We start from the raw sequence: 22,404 nt of genomic DNA on the forward strand, positions 1-22,404 counted from the left end.
ACAAAAAAATCCTAAAAAACGCATGTCAAAAATGTTATAAAATGATTAGCATTTTAATTAGGGAAATAAGTATTTGACCCCTCTCCAAAACATGACTTAGAACTTGGTGGCAAAACCCTTGTTGACAATCACAGAGGTCAGACGTTTCTTGTAGTTGGCCACCAGCATTGCACACATCTCAGGAGGGATTTTGTCCCACTCCTCTTTGAAGATCTTCTCCAAGTCATTAAGGTTTCGAGGCTGATGTTTGGCAACTCGAACCTTCAGCTCCATCCACAGATTTTCTATGGGATTAAGGTCGAGACTGGCTAGGCCACTCCAGGACCTTAATGTGCTTCTACTTGAGCCACTCCTTTGTTGCCTTGGCCGTGTGTTTTGGGTCCTTGTCATGCTGGAATACCCATCCACGACCCATTTTCAATGCCCTGGCTGAGGGAAGGAGGTTCTCACCCAAGATTTGACGGTACATGGCCCCGTCCATCGTCCCTTTGATGCGGTGAAGTTGTCCTGTCCCCTTAGTAGAAAAACACCCCCAAAGCATAATGTTTCCACCTCCATGTTTGACGGTGGGGATGGTGTTCTTGGGGTCATAGGCAGCATTCCTCCTCCTCCAAACACGGCGAGTTGAGTTGATGCCAAAGAGCTCCATTTTGGTCTCATCTGACCACAATACTTTCACCCAGTTGTCCTCTGAATCATTCAGATGTTCATTGGCAAACTTCAGACGGGCATGTATATGTGCTTTCTTGAGCAGGGGGACCTTGCGGGCACTGCAGGATTTCAGTCCTTCACGGCGTAGTGTGTTACCAATTGTTTTCTTGGTGACTATGGTCCCAGCTGTCTTGAGATCATTGACAAGATCCTCCCGTATAGTTCTTGGGTGATTCCTTCTCACAAATCTGTGGAGGGAGCTGAACGTAATTACCAACAAGGGTTTTGCCATCAAGTACTAAGTCATGTTTTGCAGAGGGGTCAAATACTTATTTCCCTCATTAAAATGCAAATCAATTTATAACATTTTTGACATGCGTTTTTCTGGATTTATTTGTTGTTATTCTGTCTCTCACTGTTCAAATAAACCTACCATTAAAATTATAGACTGATCATTTCTTTGTCAGTGGGCAAACGTACAAAGTCAGCAGGGATCAAATACTTTTTTCCCTCACTGTAGGTAGCAGGTTAGGAGAATTAGCAGGTAAGGTTAATGTTAGGAAAAGTGTTAGGGTTAGCGACAATGCTCTCCTAACTTACTACGAAAAGTAACTTCCGGTCATTGCTGTCCCGTTACCCAAACCAGAATGGAATGACATGAGGTGCGGGTCTGTTGTTGCTATATTTGATACATTTTAGTCCTCACGTGATTACGTGACTGAGTATTATCATGCTGATATATTTGATCACTTTTAGTCTTCATATGATTACGTGAGACAGAGAGATTATTCATAAGGAGGGAGTGAATAGTAATAGAGATATATGGGTGGTGCTAATTGTTACAGCAGCTCTTACCTCCCCTAGTATCTAAGCCTGCGTCAGACTGGATGGGGACAGCAGTAGTTGACAGACAGTTTAAACAGCTCAGTCTTACTACCACAGAGGAAGATACCTGGTCCTGCTCTTCTACCATCTGGACTTGTAAGTCTATCACTGGCCTGCTGGTTTCAGCTCATCTCCTCGAGATGAAGTAAAGCCAGAATCCCAGACAACATTTATGAAAGTTGAGGTGTAATGGTGCTTCGATAATTCCCTGTCTCTATACTCTTTTTCAATTGTTTTTATTGAGTCATGTCAAAGGCAGTACAATTAATAAGAAACAATCGTTTTTGTTGTTGTTATGTCTCTGTTTATAAATCGTTTGGTTCCATTTTGTATAAAAAAGCATTTGCCTTTTTTCATAAAGTACTACGTTTTTTTTTGTGTGATAACAGAATTAACTGCAGATGTGATTATCTTGTTTTAAAGCACACAAACAGACAGGCAGGGTTTTTGTATTCTGTTTATTGAGATGGATATGTGCATGTCCTACAGACTATTCTACTATAAATGCTAACGATATTCATAGAATAAAAACAAACGGAACATTCCACAAGGTCTAATGATATTGCTTTGGAAATCATCTAGACAGTTACAAAGTGAGAAAAGACGTTCTGTAAGATCGCTTTAAAAGTTACTCCAAAAGCTCATGTGGTATCCCTAAAGAGTGAGGTAACAAAATGTAAATACAAAATGAGTATCGGGAGCCTGGGTTGTAATCATTAGCGCACTGCACACACCGTAGCAAACTGTAGCAAAACATTTGCAACGGAAACTGTTTACTCCAAACGCTTTACAACATGACACAATTCCATTGAAAAACTTTTCACTAGTCTGCACTAATGAATATGTCCCTGGAGTAGCAAGTTTGTTTACAGCTCATGGGGGTATTGGTAACAGACAAAACAAATGCAGTGGTAGAGTAACCTTAATAAACTTGGGCCCTGGTCAAAAGTAATACATTTTTATAGAGAATAGGGTGCCATTTTGGATACTGCCATAGCTTCATTCTAAGTGGTATGATAGTGTGGATATTGGAGTAGAGCCGATATGTGCATAGATGAAGGAATGAGAGGTAGAATGCCAACTCTGGTTCCTTGGCAGTGTCACATTGCAATGGTTGAAAGATGACTAGCTACGATGTAATGATGAGAACGAGGCCAGGAATCTTTCTGGTCAGGTCACATGGTCTGGAAATGCTCGTCACCCGTTAGCGTAAATGTCATTGCTGTTCATCATGTTAAGTTTGTACACCGCAAATTAAAATGTTCCTTGAATATTTATACATACTACATATTTTAACATAATATGAATAATATTAACATTGCTGATTATATACAGTAATAAAGTGGTAACTATTCCAACTTTGTGATTTGCATAGGCTCTTGTGGAACTCATACACCTCTGTTAGCCTCGTTGACGCTACAAAACTGTCCGTGTTCAACCTAGCGTGATGACAATACAAGAGAACAGATGCACAGGAATGACATTTACTCGGGTCAAAAGTAGTGAACTATGTAAGGAATATTTGGGTCTAATAGAATAGCACCCGCCTCCCAATTGTTTTTAATCATAAGCTGCCAAAACAGATAATTAACTCTGCATACCCTGTTGAAATGACAGTAGTTTCATATAAAGTACTAAAATGGTCCATCATGCATATAATGACAAACTAAACTTTGGAACATAAAGGCATTTGTGATTGTATTTACATGTATATACTTGTTTATAGAGAGCTTTGCTTGGTCTATCCAGGGTGATGATGAGTTTTCCTGGTACCATCTGATTGGATCATGACTGGGTGTGATGTAGGTTCTGAATGCTCTGGTTGGATAATGATCGTGTTTCTGTTTTTTTGCGAGATGGTTGGCAGTTGGAGTGTTTCATAGATACTATCTTCACTGTTGAGTTTAAAAAAAGACAAGTTAGAAAAATCTAAGGCTACACGTTTAAAACAATAGATGTAAAATAACCAACCTTTTCCACTGCCTCCCAACCCTCGTCCCTAGACTCTGGCTACATTCCAATTTTCTACCCTTCTCCCAAAGTGTGCACTCGTACAATCCCCCTAGTATATTTCAAATAAATGGACTGGGAATATGGTGGTAACTACCTTCAGCCATTCTTGCACCAATCCCATGCTTCCATTGTCTGTTTCAGCCATTTTGACAGGCTCTGTATCACATCTAATGGGCACTTCCTGTCCCTATACAGAAAATAGGGGCATATTCCAATTACCTACTATCCTTATCTCCTTTCCTTCACTAATACCCCATTTACACAGAGACAAAACCCCTTATTTTTACATTTTGTTACCTTTGTTTATGTGAAAGGGGTAGGGGGTAAAAAAAAAAAAACAGTAAATAAAAACACAGCTCGAGACATAGTTATGTCAGCTGTTTTTTGTTGTTGTTGTGAGAATGGAGCTCTGCATTTTCGTTGGTAAATTCATTAGCACTTCTCTTGTCTAACACCTCCCTAAATTGAATCGCAAACAGCCCCCATGGTTTATACCTCCCATTAATATCAGTGGTCACACAGGGAAAGCAACGAGGAAAGGAGACGAGGAAAGGAAGCAATTGAGACGTATTGGGACGAGCCCCCCATTACGTTGAAAAGGCCGCTCCTGATTGGGCCATTGGGTGGTGTTCTACAGGAAGTTGGTGGTGTTGGTGGTGGTGTTCTTTCCTGTGTCGATGTTAAACTGGTAGGCTCCGTCCGAGGAGTGGAGGACGTCAGAGGCAGGCACGGGGGCGGAGGGCGATGACGCCTAGGGAGTGAAAGTTGAGAGTTGAAAACCATGTATCCGTAAAGCAAGCAAGTGTGTTTGTGAGACGGAGATGGAGCAAGCAAGAAAAGACAGAGAGAGAGAGAGAGAGAGAGAGAGGACTGACCTGGGGGGGTTGTGGGGGGTGGGCGAGGAGGGGATCAGCAGGAGACATGTTCTCCATCTTTATCTCCTCCTTCACTGGCTCACCTGGAGGCATGGCACTGTACATCACCGGAGCATACCCCTGAAACACACACAATGAGTCACACAAATACAGGTCATGTACACACACACACCACACACACACGCACACGCACACACACTACACACTGAGATGAGAAGGATCCAAACCGGAGCAGCGTATGACAGATACAGATGTCAGTTCTTAACTTGATCACTCTTTTGTCGCTAAGAATTTTCCTGCTGCATCAAAAAATTCTAATGAGCCTCGGCAGTCCCTGAAAAAAGAGCAGTAATCTTTCCTTCCATGAGGGGACAGTCGAGCCATTGGGATCAGGGTTTGCTATCAAAATCATTTTCTCTCTCTCTCGCTCAAACGTTAGTCCTAGGTCCTGTTACAACATTCAAATGTACAAAATGTATCTGAAATGAAGCCATACACATCAACATCTGTCGTTTTATATAGCCTAGTAACACAAGCTAGATCTTGGTCTCCACTAGGCTACGACGCGCAAGTGTCAAGTTTATCAGGTCAACATCGCCCTTAGTCTGTTCAAAAATAACTAAAATGTTCCAATTACAATACCAACCAGAGGGCAAACATATCTTGAAAGACTTTGGTTGCAAGCAGGACTAAGGACCACCGATCTTTTAGGGAGCGGTAATGAGGTAATAATGGTTCCAATTGAGATCAGCTGTGTGGGGGAATTTAGCGCATATTGATGGATTAACGAGACATCAGCTGGCGATGATCTAGTGCCATTGATGGTTGCAATAGGGCCCTTGTTATTTGATTATATTCCAACAGGCTACATTCTGTAGACTACCCATTAGCCTATCCATTGTCACATAATGAAAGGAGAGAAAACTGATAGTAGGCTACCGTTTCCCTGGCTGAGTTGATCAGATGATTTGGGCCATCAGTTGATTGACAGATGTAAGCTTACCGGATGTTCGCCCTCTCATCCACGTTTTATAGTTAGACTATGTATAATTTGTCAGTATAGTTCTGGTCTTTGGTGTGGATTGAAAGCCTGTATTGTGTGGCTTTAATATTTCATTTCGTAAAGCTGTCAAGATGTTTACGCATTTGAGCCTATCCAAAGATGATTTCGTTGAGCTGAGACACTTTTCTACAATATGTAAATGATTAGACTATTTGTTTTACTTATTGAAATAAATGCAATTCACTTGTGGGCCTAATGTAGGCTCAGGCTGGTCACTAGATCACCCAGCACTGGGCATGAACTCACGAGGTTCAGAGTTGGCGCATGCTGCTTAGACCACTGCACTACGACAGTTCACTGTACTTTCACAAGCACTAAGAATACTATAAATACTGATGAAACATAGGCGCGTAGTTTTCCATTTTTGCTGTTTTAAGCCTTTCCCCAACCATAACCCTAACCTTAACCACTTAGAATGAGTGCCTGAACTGTTAACCTTTGAATTGTTTCTGTTTTAACCTTGCGGAGTTAATTGTGTCAAAAATAGACATTCATCCATATGCAGTGGGCCGGATTCAAACCCATGCCGACTCTGTCATATGTGTGCTATGGTCAGCGTCACAGCCCCAATCCTCCTGTACAGTGGCTGTAACCTCTGGACCACACAGTCACTGAGGAAATGTATAATTTATTCTGCCTATTGCTTGCCTTCAACATATAATAAAACAATAGATCTGAAAAAATGATTTTCCCGAACTAAAAATACATCTACCCCCTACAAATATGTAAATGTATTATAATTCACATAAGAATTCACACGAGATGCGCTGTAGCCTGTATGTAGCCTACATAAGGTACAATGTGCATTGTACAAACACCGCTTCCAGCTGCCCCCTGGTGGCCATTCTAAATATTTATTCAGATATTCAAAACTGACTGCTGGATTATTTTCCTCCAGCGACAAATGGAGTCAAATTAAGATTTGACATCTGTTGACACAGAGGACAAGGGTGATGGGGAGGACTGGGAAGAGACACTAGACTATGGTTAAGTAGAGTAGATATATACCATCGGAGCCACGGGATACTGATACTGGTTAGGCGGCCCACTCCACTTAGGGGTCAGAAGGAAGGCAGAGTGAGATAGATTGTAGAATAGAGGGAATAGGAGTAGAGGCTGAGTATAGTTTTCAATAATATAACCAAATATGGTAGAATAGGGTAGAGTAGAAAGTAAAGTAGAATAGAATAGAACAGAGTAGAGTAGAAGAGTAGAATGGAATATAGTAGGGTAGAGTAGAAAAGATTAGAGTAGAATAGAACAGAGTAGAATAGAACAGAGTAGAATAAAATATAGTAGGGTATAGTAGAAAAGATTAAAGTAGAACATAACAGAGTAGACTAGTAGAATAGAATAGAACTGGGTAGAGTAGAAAAGATTAGAGTAAAGTAGAATATAACAGAGTAGAGTAGACTAGTAGAATAGAATATCGTAGGGTAAAATAGAATAGAACAGGGTAGAGTAGAAAATATTAGAGTAAAGTAGAATATAATATAGCACGGTAGAGTAGAATATAACAGAGTAGAAAAGATTAGAGTAGAGTATAATATAACAGAGTAGAGTAGAATAGTAGAATGTAATATAGTAGGGTAGAATAGAACAGAGTAGAGTAGAAAGGATTAGAGTAGAGTAGAATATAACAGAGTAAAATAGTAGAATAGAATATAGTAGAATAGAACAGAGTAGAGTAGAATACAACAGAGTAGAGTAGAACAGATTAGAGTAGAGTAGAACAGATTAGAGTAGAATAGAACAGAGTAGAGGAGAAGAATATAAAATAATAGCATATGGTAGAGTAGAGAGACATACCATAGGAGGGGCACCAGGGTTGTACTGTGGCTGGTTGGGCGGCGGGCCGTTCCACTGCAGGGGCTGGGCGGGGGGGTACATAGGGTCCTGTGGGTGGTAGCCTGGGTTGAACCCCTGAAACAAACCACAGCAAAACAACACCGTCTCACACACACACACACACACAGGCATATTGCTTGTTGATGAAGATTGGCATATTGAGAGTATTAATCAACTAGGACAGACAAAACCTTACTCCTGGAAGGTTAGTGTAGCGTCACAGCCACAATCCTCCTGTACAGAGAGTGGATGTGTCCCAAATGGCACCCTATGGGTCCTGGTCAAAAGTAGCACACTATAAAGGGAATGAGGTGCCATGAGGCCAGACATTTTCTCCCCAGCTCCTTTGTTTTCTGTGCTTTCAGACCTTACAGTTGTGCTGCTAAGTGATCAAATGAACAGATGGAGAGAGAGAAGGCGTGAAGGAGAGAGCGGAGAGATGAACGGATTGACTCACTGGTTGGAATGGGGGTCCGGCCCACTGAGGCTGGCCAGGCATCCCAGGGTTGGGGGGAGAGTAGACCTGGGGGTAACCTCCCTGTACATGGAGGAGCACCACAGTTCCTACAGTTAGACAGAGGGACTGAAATATACTTTTATATAATCATATTCAGGGATGGAATTTAACGATTTGGGGTCCAAATCTGTGCCATGCTACTAGCCCAGTCTGAAAAGTACTAGACTCATTTCATTTCCATCCCTGCTTAGACATATATATATATATATATATCCATGACAGTATATACTCATACTGAACATACACAGATAGTGTACATAGATAGACATAGGGACTTCTACTCAATACACACATGCTACACGCACAGTGCTCATGACATGACTAAGACGAAAATAAGAAAATGATATACATATAGAAGGCATTATTGCTTGTCGTTCAGATCAGTGACACAAAGCCATTAACCAACCACACGCGCACGCACGCACACACAGTGTAGTTAATTGAGTAATAATAAATGCATCATGTACCATGTTAGGATCTGGGCCTGGGCCATGATAAAATACCTGCAACAATCACAACAAAAACACAATTTATGGTATTATCGACCGTTCATTCACAAAAGCTCACTGCGATGTCACTATGATAGTACATCAAGGAGTGAGAGGGGAGACGTGAGGAACATAAAGGCAACGGATGGTCCTCTGTAGCTCAGTTGGTAGACCGTGGTGCTTGCAACGCCAGGATAGTGGGTCTGATTCACGGCACCCCCCATACCTTAAAATGCTTTGGATAAAAGTGTCAGGAACACTTGACACCCAGTGTCATAACACGTTATGACACGGTCATAACCATGTCATAATATGTCATAACAGATTACATAACTTGTCATAATATGGTCATAACACTGTCATGACGCATATATTTACACCTGTTCTGACAAATATTTATTCAAATAATTTTTCCCCCTGCCAATAAGTTTCCCTTCGTTTGAAAGCTTGTTCCTTAAATCATTTGTTGTTGTTGCAATGAATTCTTTACGTCGTGTTTTTTTTCTCAACATATTTTATATAACTAGATAATACACTTTATGACGCTGTCAAAAAGCATTATGACCATCCTGTGTCACTTTACTTGGACTAAGAAAATACACTTTATGACACTGTCAAGGAGCATTATGACCATCATAATCATGATTAACCAGAGAGGCCTATCACGTACATGCCCTTATATTCATTAGTATTCAGTCAAAAAGAGGGTGTCTTGTCCTGCTCCTGTAATCTGCATTCATCCCAGTAATCATTCATGTGTGCGCAACAACAATGATAATTTAATATGGTCAATTAAAACAATATATATATATATATAATATATAACATAAACATACTGTTGACAGGTAGGCTATGGTGATATGGAATGTTTTGCTTGTGTGGTAGGTTTTGTGGGTTTTGATACTCTTATGTAGGTGTTATAACCAGCCATGTAATATATGTCACAACAGGTCTAAATCTATGTATCATGACATACAAACAGTGTTCCATACATGACAGTGTTATGAGCATATTATAATGTGTTATGACAAATTATGTCAGTTGTTATGACAGATTATGAGCATAAAGTGTGACCAAAGTGGATACTAAATGGCATGTAGTATTATGTACAGTGCATTCAGAAAGTATTCACAGCCCTTGACTTTTTCCACATTTTGTTGTGTTACAGCCTGAATTTAAAATTGATTAAATTGAGATTTTGTGTCACTGGCCTACATGTCAAAGTGGAATTATGTTTTTACACATTTTTACAAATGAATAAAAAATGTATTCAACCGATTTGTTATGACAAGCCTAAATAAGTTAGAGTAAAAATGTGCTTAACAAGTCAAATAATAAATTCCACAGACTCTCAATAATTGTGTTCAACATACTTTTTAAATGAGTACCTCATCTCTGTACCCCACACCTACAATTATCTGTTAAGGTTCCTCATTCAAGCAGGGAATTTCAAACTCATATTCAACCACAAAGACCAGGGAAGTTTTCCAATGCCTCGCAAAGAAGGGCACCTATTGGTAGATGGGTATAAATAAAAAAGCATACATTGAATGTCCCGTTGAGCATGGTGAAGTTATTAATTACACTTTGGATGGTGTATCAATACACCCATTCACTTCAACGGAATGGAGCTAAGCACAAGCAAAATCCTAGAGGAAAACCTGGTTCAGTCTGCTTTCCACCAGACACTGGGAGATGAATTCACCTTTCAGCAGGACAATAACCTAAAACACAAGGCCAAATCTACACTGGAGATGTTTACGAAGACAACATTGAATGTTCCTTAATGGCAGTTACAGTTTTGACTTAAATGGGCTTGAAAATCTATGGCAAGACTTGAAAATGGCTGTCTAGCAATGATCAACAACCAACTTGACAGAGCTTGAAGAATTTTAAAAGAATAATATGGTAATATTGTACAATCCAGGTGTGTAAAGATCTTAGAGACTTACCCAGAAAGACTCACAGCTGTAGTCACAACCAAAGGAGATATCGAACATGTATTGACACAGGGGTGCGAATACATATGTAAATTATATATTTTTGTATTTCATTTTCAATAAATATGGAAAAATGTCTAAAAACAGGTTTTCACTTTGCCATTATGGGGTATTGTGTGTAGATGGGTGAGAGAAAAAAAATATTTCATCCATTTGGAATTCAGGCTGTAACAACAAAAGTCAAGGGGTATGAATACTTTCTTAAGGGGTATATAACAAGGGTTGTGTCCCAAACGACGCCATATTCCCTATAAAGTGAACTACTTTTGACCAGAGCCCATCGGTGCAGTACTTTTGACCAGAGCCCACTAAATAGGGAATAGGGTACCATCGGCCCTGGTCAAAAGTAGCGCACTACAGTATATAGGGAATAGGGTAACATTTGGCACTATTCCTTACATAGTGTACTACTTTAGGGCAGAGCCCTATGGGGTGCTTAGTCAAAAGTAGTGCACTAAATAGGGAATAGGATGCCATTTGGGATTTCGCCAAGCCACCATCAAACTACCCCTTACCGGGCCACCAGGTCCAGGGGACACCCCTCCGGGGATATTGTAGCCGGGAGGAGGGTGCAGAGTCTCGGGGGTCCCCTGGAGGACGGCTGTGGGGTGGGGGGATTTCTTCTTGAATATCTTCTTCTGGCAACAGCAGCAGATACCTGCGGGTATCCCCAGTAGGAGGAGCAGGGCCATGAGGGGGTTAGCTGCTTCATAGGCATGGTGGTCTGGAGGGAGAGAGGAGGGAGGGAGGGAGGGAATGAGAGAAGGAAGGCAGGAGAGGGGGAGGAGGACAGAGAAAGAGTGTGACAGAATAAGAGAGAGTCGGTGTGAAAGAGACAGGGAGAAAGGGGAGAAATCGGGATAGTAAAAAGAGAGAAAGAGTGGGAAATTGGGATGAGAGGGAAAGAGATCAGAGAGTCAGTTACTGTAGCTGCCTATGAGGTCTTTCTCAAATAGCCCCAAAAGCATACAACTAAAATACAGACCGTGATAATTTAGCACAAAGGACCCGAAGAGCATGTTTATTAGAACACTATGCTTAGTACATGCTTGGGGGAGGCAGGTATCCTAGTGGTTAGAGCGTTGGGCCAGTAACCTAACGGTTGCTAGGTCGAATCCCTGAGCTGACAAGGTAAAAATCTGTTGTTCTGAACAAGGCAGTTAACCCAAGGCCGTCATTGTAAATAAGAATTTGTTCTTAACTGACTTGACTAGTTAAATATAAATAAAATAAATAAAAAGTAAAGAAACACAGTAGAGACCAGTAGAACTGAGACTGGTGGCCATTTGAAGTGTGTGTAGGTGCCTGTCGGAAACAACCACTCTGGTCTACAGGGGCCTCTTTCTTACACTCTTAGAAAAAAGGGTTCCAAAAGGCTACTTCAGCTGTCCTCATAGGAGAACCCTTTTTGTTTGCAGGTAGAACTCTTTTGGGCTCCATGTAGAACCCTCTGTGGAAAGGATTTTACATGGAACCCAAAAGGGTTCTACCTGCAAACAAAAAGGGTTCTCCTATGTGGACAGCCGAAGAACCGTTTTAGGTTCTAGATAGCAATTTTTTTCTAAGAGTGTAGGGTTGTAGGGCAGTTAAAATAGGTTGGAATTCCATATGTCACTCATGGCATGTTTCTGGTGTATGCATGGTTTTCTTACATGACCAGCAAGACATAGAGATTAAACTGAGAAATACATAAACACTTGACTCTTTATATGCACATTGTTGAAGAAAGGTTTCAAATTAAATCGCGCTCATTGGTCCTGCTTCGTAGTATACCTTTCAGGGCCCATAGGGACGCAGACGAAGTGAAAAGTGATGACAGAATGAACAAGCACAACAGGAGAATAGGAGTGCTCAGTCAGAATGAATTCAGCTCTTTGCTATCCTTTTTGTATGCAGAGCAGACCTACTATAATTAAGCAATAAGGCACGAGGAGGTGTGGTATATAGCCAATATACCACGGCTAAGGGCTGTTCTTACGCACAATGCAATGCAGAGTGCCTAGATACAGCCCTTAGCCGTGGTATATTGGCTATATACCACACCTCCTCGTGCCTTATTGCTTAATTATACCAGGCCTTTCAGCCTATCCTGTACGGCTCAGTTGGTACAGCATTGCGCTTGCCACGTCAGGGTTGTGGGTTTGATTCCCATGGGGGACCAGTATGGAAAAGTATGAATATGTATGTATTCACTACTGTAAGTCGCTCTGGATAAGAGCGTCTGCTAAATGACTAAAATGTAGTCAGGGCTCTAACTACCCAGTTCATAATAACAAATAAACCCCTGCCCTTTGGCCTATCCCTTCTCTGGAAGTCAGCAGATGGAATATTCGAAAACATTTGGAGGCCTGCTGGTGGGCAGAAGGAGTGAAGATGGCAATTCTATGGAATTCTGATTCCTGTGAATGGACACAGTAGTTGTGTCAATTCCAGAATGGATTCCTTGTAGCTCTAGTTCAGTTTGTACACTCATGGTATCTGTCCCAAATGTAACACAATTACCTATGTAAGCACTACATTTGACCAGTAGTGCACTTAATAGGGAATAGGGTGCCATTTGGGACACATATTGCAGTCTGAGTGGTGAAGACCATTGACAGGGTAATACGATACTTGGATAGCCACTTACAGCCAGCCAGTGTCTATGGAGACCAAATGGCACCCTTTTTCGTATTTAGTGCACTCCTTTTGATCAGGGCCCATAGGGCTCTTTAGAGCAAATAGGGAGCCATTTGGGACATATCCAGCATATATGCAGACCAAGGTTTAGAGCAACTAACAATGCCATTAATTCATTCAGAACTATCCGTAATCATGGTTGCATCCACATTAATGTAGAAGTTTCATCATTGTATCATTTCAAATGTAAAGTGCTGGAGTACAGAGCCAGAACAACAGAAAATGTGTCGCTATCCCAATACTTTTGGAGCTCACTGTAAATAGCATAATTTATATTCTAGAATAGAATCCATTCTGTGTCTATGATGAGAACCATATATACACACACTCTACTCTTGCTGTTCCCAAGCAGGGTTGAGGTTAGGTAAGTGGGGCTATGCCATTTGAAGCAGCCAGCATATATGCCGACCAAGGTTTGGAGCAACTAACAACGCATGGTGACACAGCAAAACAACACACACACACGCACTCTCCTTACACACACTCCCCCACACACACCCCCACCTGTGAGTTCCATCCTGATGATGGAGACCACCCTGTCTCTCCTGTCCCTCAGCGTGTAGTAACCCACGTCCGTGGTGTTGACGTTCTCGATGGTGATCTTGGTGGAGTAGGTCTTGACCCGGTTCCAGTAGTCCAGGTGGTCCTGGGCGACCACGGCCCCATCATGCACCAGGGTGACATTGGCGTCGGCGCCAGAAAAGGAGAGTTGGGCGTCGGCTAGGTCGATGCCCTCCAATGAGATGTAGAGGTCCTCGCCCGCCACGCACTTCGGGTACTCACGCCTGGCTGGTGGGGCGAGAAAAGGTGTGAGAACGTGTTACGGGCGAGAGAGTAGTTGGAAACAGAGATGGGGCAGGCACATGAAGAGGTGAGAGAGAGTAAGAGGAAACTTAGCATTAGAGGAAGAGAGTGAAAGAAAGAGAGGGGGAGTACATGAGAGACAAGAGAGTGGGGTGGGTGAGAGAGAGTAGTTGGAAAGAGAGAGAGTGAAGGAGCAAGCAAGAGTGAGAGCGAGAGAAAGGGAGAGACAAAAAAGGCAAGAAGGATCTGTACACCAACTGACAACAACAAAGGACGATATTTCAATAACATGCAAAACAACAGCTCTCCCCACCACCCCACCGTGTACCCCCTCCTGCACTTACTGTTCACGGCCACTTTGAGCAAGGAGATCTCCTTGTTCCAGTGGTCTCTCTGGACGTAGGTTCCCTGGTCCTCGTAAGTCACCTTCAGAGGGCAAAGATCAAATCTAAGTGCATTTAAAATTGCTTCATAATAAAAACAATACAATTCAGTGAAAGAGATAGATAGAGGATGGTAGTCACATTAGCGGAGGTGGTGCAAATGTATTACTAATGGTCAAAATAAAGTGGTCTTTTTTTGTTAAGAGGAGGACACCATCCCCCAACACCCCCCCCTCGATTGGACATCTGGTGGTATGATATGATATACCTTATTGTCTCCTAAGGAAAATTTGACTTGGACAATTGAAGAGTCAGTCAGTCACCTTGTCCAGATACCAGCGCCTGTCAGTTCCTGTCCCAGACACCCGTCCCTTGTTGGTCCGGGCGCCACGGTCCCAGTACAGGTAGGTCTTCATGGGCTCTGCAGCAGGGGTGAACTCCAGCTTCGAAGAGCTCTTCGGGAGGTAGATCTTCAGCTGACGCCCGTGGGACAGACGCTCGTGCAGGTCTTGCATCGCATAGCCATCTGAGAGACAGAGAGAGATGGGGGGGAAGATAGGGAGGCAGAGAGAGATGGAGTGAGAAAGACAGGATTAAAACACTGTAAATTGAAACCCTTTTAATGATGTATTTTCTCTACAAATCTCTACAGCTGTTCATTATATATGGACCCTGGACAAAAGTAGTGCATTTTACAGGCCCTACGATGCTGACTAATGCCAAATGTGAGGTGAAAGTTAACAGGTACAATAATGGTGTAGTGTAATATGGTGTAATAATGGCCTTATGTACACAGTAGTTTAACTTTTAACATTGCATCCTATTCATCTTGAAATGTCAACAGCCCTCCTCCTTGGCTATGTACCACCCCCCCCGGGCTTTATTGCTTAAGGAATTTGTTCATCAACGTGTTTTCTGGATGACATTTCATTGGAAGGTTAAGAGCTAATACAGTAAGCTAAAACTCCCACGTACTTCTTCAGGTTCGAAACTTGTACCACATTTTGTACTTCAAAAATAAAACATTTCAATTATGGAAAATAAATGACTCACCCACACTGAGTGTTCCCAACAGGATCCACAGGCTCCACATCATCTGTGTGGGAAATAGAGATTTTTTTTGTGAACAAATGACCTGAAATATAATTACAGTGTGAACAGGTCGTTGTGGGGGCTATAAGACAGACAGATGATGAAGAAATCAGTGAAAAGAACACCCTCCCTACAATCAACCATGGGAACATTTAATGATGCTCTGGGGTTGTTTGCTGCCTCTGGTACTGGGGACCTTGAACATGTGCAACATACAGCCCTTAGCCGTGGTATATTGGCAATATACCACAAACCTCCGAGGTGACTTATTGCTATTATAAACTGGTTATAAACGTAATTAAAAGAATCAATCAGCATTCAGGGCTCAGACCACCCAGTTTAAAAAATATTTTATAAACAACTTTATAAACTGGGTGGTTCGAGCCCTTAATGCTGATTGGCTGACAGCCGTGGTATATCAGACCGTAAACCAAGGGTATAACAAAACCTGTTTTTACTGCTCTAATTATGTTGGCAACCAGTTTATAATAGCAACAAGGCACCTTAGCATTTGTGGTATATGGCCAATAAGTATACCACGGCTATGTCATCATGAATTCAGCAGATTATCAGGTGTTTTGGACTCCAATGTTCAACACAGTGTCCAGAAACTGGGTCTCCATTGAACATTGTGGGTCCAAACACCCCAAACACATGACAAAAAAGAGCAACCAGGAATGGTACAAGATGAAACACTGGACTGTTCTGGAGAGGCCAGCGTCTAGTTCAGATCAGAATCACATCCAAAACCTATGGCAAGATCTGAAAACAGCAGTAGGTGGAGGGCAGCCCTCAAACATTGAAGAATTCAAGCAGTTTGCTGCTTAAGACTGGGCCAAATTGCCTGTAGAAAGGTGCAGCAAGCTCATCGATGGCAGCAACAATCATCGACTGCAGTTATCTTGGCCAAAGGCTGTGCAAACAAGTGCTCCGGGTGGCAATCATTTTGTCCATGTCATTTGTCTTTATTTTCCAAATTCAAACGGAAGTTTACAGTAGTATATAGTGCAGTGCACTACTTTTGACCAGGACCCATAGGTCCAGGAGTTAGGCTACCAGGTTAACGTTGGTCAGTCAAACAACTACCCCCCGTCTCAAACCAGACTTTACAGCCATTCATGTTATTGTAATGTTTATGGTCCTTTCCCTCACAATTTGGAGAGCATCAGTCAAGTCAAGGGCGGTGTGGGGTCGTGCGCGTTTCATAAATGTGTGGGCCACAACGATCCTTTAAAAATTGTCACACAAGGCCCGCAATTCAATTTTAGATTTCTTATTTAACTAGGCAAGTCAGTTAAGAACACATTTTTATTTACAATGACGGCCTAGGAACAGTGGGTTAACTGCCTTGTTCAGGGGCATAAGGGCAGATTTTTGCCTTGTCAGCTCGAGATTTCGATCCAGCAACCTTTCGGTCACTGGCCCAACGCTCTAACCACTAGGCTACCTGCCGCCCCGATTAGAGATAATGAAACAAACATAATTTCCATGACTACATCAAATTCTACAATAGGCCTACAGGGCCACAACAGCCCATGCAATTTATAACGTGATATTTTTTTTATATATAATTATTATTATGTATTCATTTTTATTATTATTTTAAAGCCATACATATAGCTATTCTTTGGCATCTCTCACGCCTGATAAGCCTATATGAAACATAGGGCTTCAACCTGTTGAGGATCCAAAGAACATTAGGCTACAGTGAGGAGCCGAATGGCTATCTCTCCAGAGAGCTAGCGGTTCACATGGGGCAGTTAAATCTACGGAGGGTGCAGCGCCTTTCATTTGGGAAGGGGAGAACGACGGCAATAATTCTCAGGAAAAAACCCAATAACAAACAACAACAAAAAACAAGGATGAACCATATCAAGACGATTTCTAGAAAATAAGAGCATCTACTATACGATGATCTTTTCATTAAAGAAAAACAAAACATTATGTTAGGGATAGATAGAATACGATTAAATCACATTATTACACCTAGTGCGGATCGCTGTGTGACGGGTAGAAAACAATCCCAACACAAAACAATATGCACACGCATACGGTCTATGGCACACACCCACAACCACCTCTTCTCATCTCCTTGCTCGACAGAGGCTCTCACGCAAGCGCCCAGACCATAGCACACCATGCGACAAAAATAACAAACATCACTAACCGAGGCAATGCAACAACAACAAAAATGATAAAAGGAGGAGAGTTTATTGTTCGCCTATGTTGCAAAATAAAATAGACCAAATAAAACTAAACGCCGCTACTGCTGCATGGAGAAAGCAGACAGCAGAAATGAAAAATCGAATTATGAGCCATAAACATGGCCATCGCACAAACATTCTTATTGTGCATGCAGACGATATGTAGTAGGCCTATAGGCTACATACCTTGATAGGAAAGAATCTAGTTGATTATTTCCCTGTTTTTCTCCTCCAAACAATGTATCTATGACGGGAGAGCGTCACGCGATGACTCGATAGGCGACGGATAGTAGTAGGCCAAGCGTACGATTGATGCCGGAGCTCTGATGCTCCGAAGCGGTTTTCAAAAGACTTCTGATCCGACCAACGAAACTATAAACCCTAGATGACATTCCACTGTTTTGAAGCAACGGCGCTGTCAGTAGGTTATATAGTGGGGTAGGATCTCGTCTAGGCAGTATTATATATTACTTTTTTTTTAAACCACACAGCTGCACATTGGTGTTAAATTAATTTGTTTTATGTGCTATAATGTTAAGTTATTCGTCTTTATCATTTAATAGATCCACAGAAGCAAGGTGGTAGTTTAACTAAATTCAAATCTCCATAGTCTTTTCATTAGCTAATTACTTTTTTTGCCATGTAGCTAACTACTTGAACTACCCACACAATTGTTCACCCCCCGAAAAGAAAAAAGAATTATAATCATAATTTTCTCAAAAAAACGATCCCCTATTTTTCTCTCTCTCCCTGACAAGTGGGCTAAGCCAATGCACTCACTCTATGGTTGTCACTGATACCTCAATACACTGTTAACATCTGACTCCAGAGTGATGTGTTCGGTTACACTTTATTGTAGGGTACACATATTAGCCACTAATTTGTAGTTTATGCCATGACTTTACTTTCATTCATCTGATGACAGTTAGTTCATTAGATAAATAACAATGTTTAATTGTTACCCGGTTAAATTAATCATGTAACAATTAACCAGGGTTGGGTTGGTTAATTTGTAAATGTAATCCATTACAGTTACTAGTTACCTGTCCAAAATTGTAGTCAATAAAGTAACTTTGGGATTATCCAATCTCAGTAACGTAACATTCAGTTACTTTTAGACAAAAATGTATGTCACCAATTGAACGACGTCTATTGCTGGATAAATCAATGTTAAAGTTTACATAGCTGGCCATGTATGGGTGTTAAATTTTACTTTATGGGTTGGTTATGTAGGTTTCTTCCAACCCATCGCTTTCTACTACATATAATAAAATGATTCAATTCTTTCTTTACATTAAAAACCAAAGTCTATCAGAATTCCAATACATTTCATACCCCTTGATCTTCAAGAATAGGACGTGGAAATATGGAAGTGTAGATTAGCCAAATTGTTTTACCTGAGCATAACCTCAAAACTAAGGACTTAGTAGCTAGCCCTACTCTATAGTTTATGGTTTTGTTGTCATGGAGGACTGATTGGGCTCGTTGATTCGAGTTTAAAAATAAATGCTGTGCTTATGGAATGGCATGCTTTGAGCACTACTGAAAAGTTCAATTTACAGAGGGAAAAAAGTATTTGATCCCCTGCTGATTTTGTACGTTTGCCCACTGACAAAGAAATGATCAGTCTATCATTTTAATGGTAGGTTTATTTGAACAGTGAGAGACAGAATAACAACAAAAAAATCCTGAAAAATTAATGTCAAAAATGTTATAAATTGATTTGCATTTTAATGAGGGAAATAAGTATTTGACCCCCTCTCAATCAGAAAGATTTCTGGCTCCCAGGTGTCTTTTATACAGGTAACGAGCTGAGATTAGGAGCACACTCTTAAAGGGAGTGCTCCTAATCTCAGTTTGTTACCTGTATAAAAGACACCTGTCCATAGAAGCAACCAATCAATCAGATTCCAAACTCTCCACCATGGCCAAGACCAAAGATCTCTCCAAGGATGTCAGGGACAAGATTGTAGACCTACAAAAGGCTGGAATGGGCTACAAGACAATCACCAATCAGCTTGGTGAGAAGGTGACAACAGTTGGTGCGATTATTCGCAAATGGAAGAAACACAAAAGAACTGTCAATCTCCCTCGGCCTGGGGCTCCATGCAAGATCTCACCTCGTGGAGTTGCAATGATTATGAGAACGGTGAGGAATCAGCCCAGAACTACACGGGAGGATCTTGTCAATGATCTCAAGGCAGCTGGGACCATAGTCACCAAGATAACAATTGGTAACACACTACGCCGTGAAGGACTGAAATACTGCAGCGCCCGCAAGGTCCCCCTGCTCAAGGAAGCACATATACATGCCCGTCTGAAGTTTGCCAATGAACATCTGAATGATTCAGAGGACAACTGGGTGAAAGTGTTGTTGTCAGATGAGACCAAAATGGAGCTCTTTGGCATCAACTCAACTCGCCGTGTTTGAAGGAGGAGGAATGCTGCCTATGACCCCAAGAACACCATCCCCACCTTCAAACATGGAAGTGGAAACATTATGCTTTGGGGGTGTTTTTCTGCTAAGGGGACAGGACAACTTCACCGCATCAAAGGGACGATGGACGGGGCCATGTACCGTCAAATCTTGGGTGAGAACCTCCTTCCCTCAGCCAGGGCATTGAAAATGGGTCGTGGATGGGTATTCCAGCATGACAAGGACCCAAAACACACGGCCAAGGCAACAAAGGAGTGGCTCAAGTAGAAGCACATTAAGGTCCTGTAGTGGCCTAGCCAGTCTCCAGACCTTAATCCCATAGAAAATCTGTGGAGGGAGCTGAAGGTTCGAGTTGCCAAACGTCAGCCTCGAAACCTTAATGACTTGGAGAAGATCTGCAAAGAGGAGTGGGACAAAATCCCTCCTGAGATGTGTGCAAACCTGGTGGCCAACTACAAGAAACGTCTGACCTCTGTGATTGTCCAACAAGGGTTTTGCCACCAAGTACTAAGTCATGTTTTGCAGAGGGGTCAAATACTTATTTCCCTCATTAAAATCCAAATCAATTCATAACATTTTTGACATGCGTTTTTCTGTTTTTTTGTTGTTGTTATTCTGTCTCTCACTGTTCAAATGAACCTACCATTACAATTATAGACTGATCATTTCTTTGTCAGTGGGCAAACGTACAAAATCAGCAGGGGATCAAATTCTTTTTTCCCTCACTGTTCATGTGAAAAATGAATGCCATATGTTGCATTTTCTATAGGCCTATTGTTTACCTTTTTGTTGGTGACACTTTGATATCTTGATAATATGCAGCTGTTTAAAGGGCAAATCCACAGACGAAACAGGCATTTATAAGTTACATTCTTCAAGACTCAATGGATATATATATACACTAGCAGTCAAAAGTTTTAGAACACATAGTGTTCAAGGGTTTTTCTTTATTTTTACTGTTTTCTACATTGTAGAATAATAGTGATGACATGAAAACTACGAAATAACACATATGGAATCGTAGTAACCAAAAAAGTGTTAAGCAAATCAAAATATACTGCTCCAAAAAATAAAGGGAACACTAAAATAACACATCCTAGATCTGAATGAATGAAATAATCTTATTAAATACTTTTGTGCTGACAACAAAATTACACAAAAATAATCAATGGAAATCCAATTTATCAACCCATGGAGGTTTGGATTTGGAGTCACACTCAAAATTAAAGTGGAAAACCACACTACAGGCTGATCCAACTTTGATGTAATGTCCTTAAAACAAGTCAAAATGAGGCTCAGTAGTGTGTGTGGCCTCCACGTGCCTGTATGACCTCCCTACAACGCCTGGACATGCTCCTGATGAGGTGGCGGATGGTCTCCTGAGGGATCTCCTCCCAGACCTGGACTAAATCATCCGCCAACTCCTGGACAGTCTGTGGTGCAACGTGGCGTTGGTGGATGGAGTGAGACATGATGTCCCAGATGTGCTCAATTGGATTCAGGTCTGTGGAACGGGCGGGCCAGTCCATAGCATCAATGCCTTCCTCTTGCAGGAACTGCTGACACACTCCAGCCACATGAGGTCTAGCATTGTCTTGCATTAGGAGGAACCCAGGGCCAACCGCACCAGCATATGGTCTCACAAGGGGTCTGAGGATCTCATCTCGGTACCTAATGGCAGTCAGGCTACCTCTGGCGAGCACATGGAGGGCTGTGCGGCCCCCCAAAGAAATGCCACCCCACACCATGACTGACCCACCGCCAAACCGGTCATGCTGGAGGATGTTGCAGGCAGCAAAACGTTCTCCATGGCATCTCCAGACTCTGTCACGTCTGTCACGTGCTCAGTGTGAACCTGCTTTCATCTGTGAAGAGCACAGGGCGCCAGTGGCGAATTTGCCAATCTTGGGGTTCTCTGGCAAATGCCAAACGTCCTGCACGGTGTTGGGCTGTAAGCACAACCCCCACCTGTGGACGTCGGGCCCTCATACCACCCTAATGGAGTCTGTTTCTGACCGTTTGAGCAGACACATGCACATTTGTGGCCTGCTGGAGGTCATTTTGCAGGGCTCTGGCAGTGCTCCTCCTGCTCCTCCTTGCACAAAGGCGGAGGTAGCGGTCCTGCTGCTGGGTTGTTGCCCTCCTACGGCCTCCTCCACATCTCCTGATGTACTGGCCTGTCTCCTGGTAGCGCCTCCATGCTCTGGACAGTATGCTGACAGACACAGCAAACCGTCTTGCCACAGCTCGCATTGATGTGCTATCCTGGATGAGCTGCACTACCTGAGCCTCTTGTGTGGGTTGTAGACTCCGTCTCATGCTACCACTAGAGTGAAAGCACCGCCAGCATTCAAAAGTGACCAAAACATCAGCCAGGAAGCATAGGAGCTGAGAAGTGGTCTTTGGTCCCCACCTACAGAACCACTCCTTTATTGGGGGTGTCTTGCTAATTGCCTATAATTTCC

At 42.1% G+C, this 22,404-nt stretch overlaps 1 protein-coding gene across 3 annotated transcripts; it reads right to left on the bottom strand.

The window, feature by feature from the left end:
* Window positions 1–1,976: 1,976 nt before the first annotated feature.
* On the bottom strand, window positions 1,977–17,887 carry LOC106589408 (protein tfg-1). 3 transcript variants are annotated; one of them, XM_014179361.2, is made up of 12 exons: window positions 17,689–17,887; window positions 15,260–15,302; window positions 14,530–14,732; window positions 14,168–14,249; window positions 13,524–13,808; window positions 10,856–11,064; window positions 8,320–8,355; window positions 7,793–7,873; window positions 7,297–7,410; window positions 6,496–6,540; window positions 4,425–4,544; window positions 1,977–4,300 (listed from the first exon to the last, which is right to left on the bottom strand). In XM_014179361.2, exons 2-12 carry the CDS (start codon window positions 15,300–15,302, stop codon window positions 4,181–4,183), a joined length of 1,338 nt encoding a protein of 445 aa, XP_014034836.1. In that variant the 5' UTR covers window positions 17,689–17,887; the 3' UTR covers window positions 1,977–4,180. The 3 variants fall into 3 exon arrangements, with proteins under 3 accessions (XP_014034836.1, XP_014034838.1, XP_014034839.1); XM_014179363.2 differs by lacking the exon at window positions 8,320–8,355; XM_014179364.2 differs by lacking the exon at window positions 6,496–6,540.
* Between the last annotated feature and the right edge of the window lie 4,517 nt (window positions 17,888–22,404).

The sequence above is a fragment of the Salmo salar genome, chromosome ssa28, assembly GCF_905237065.1.
Source record: "Salmo salar chromosome ssa28, Ssal_v3.1, whole genome shotgun sequence".
Classification (NCBI taxonomy): Eukaryota; Metazoa; Chordata; class Actinopteri; order Salmoniformes; family Salmonidae; genus Salmo; species Salmo salar.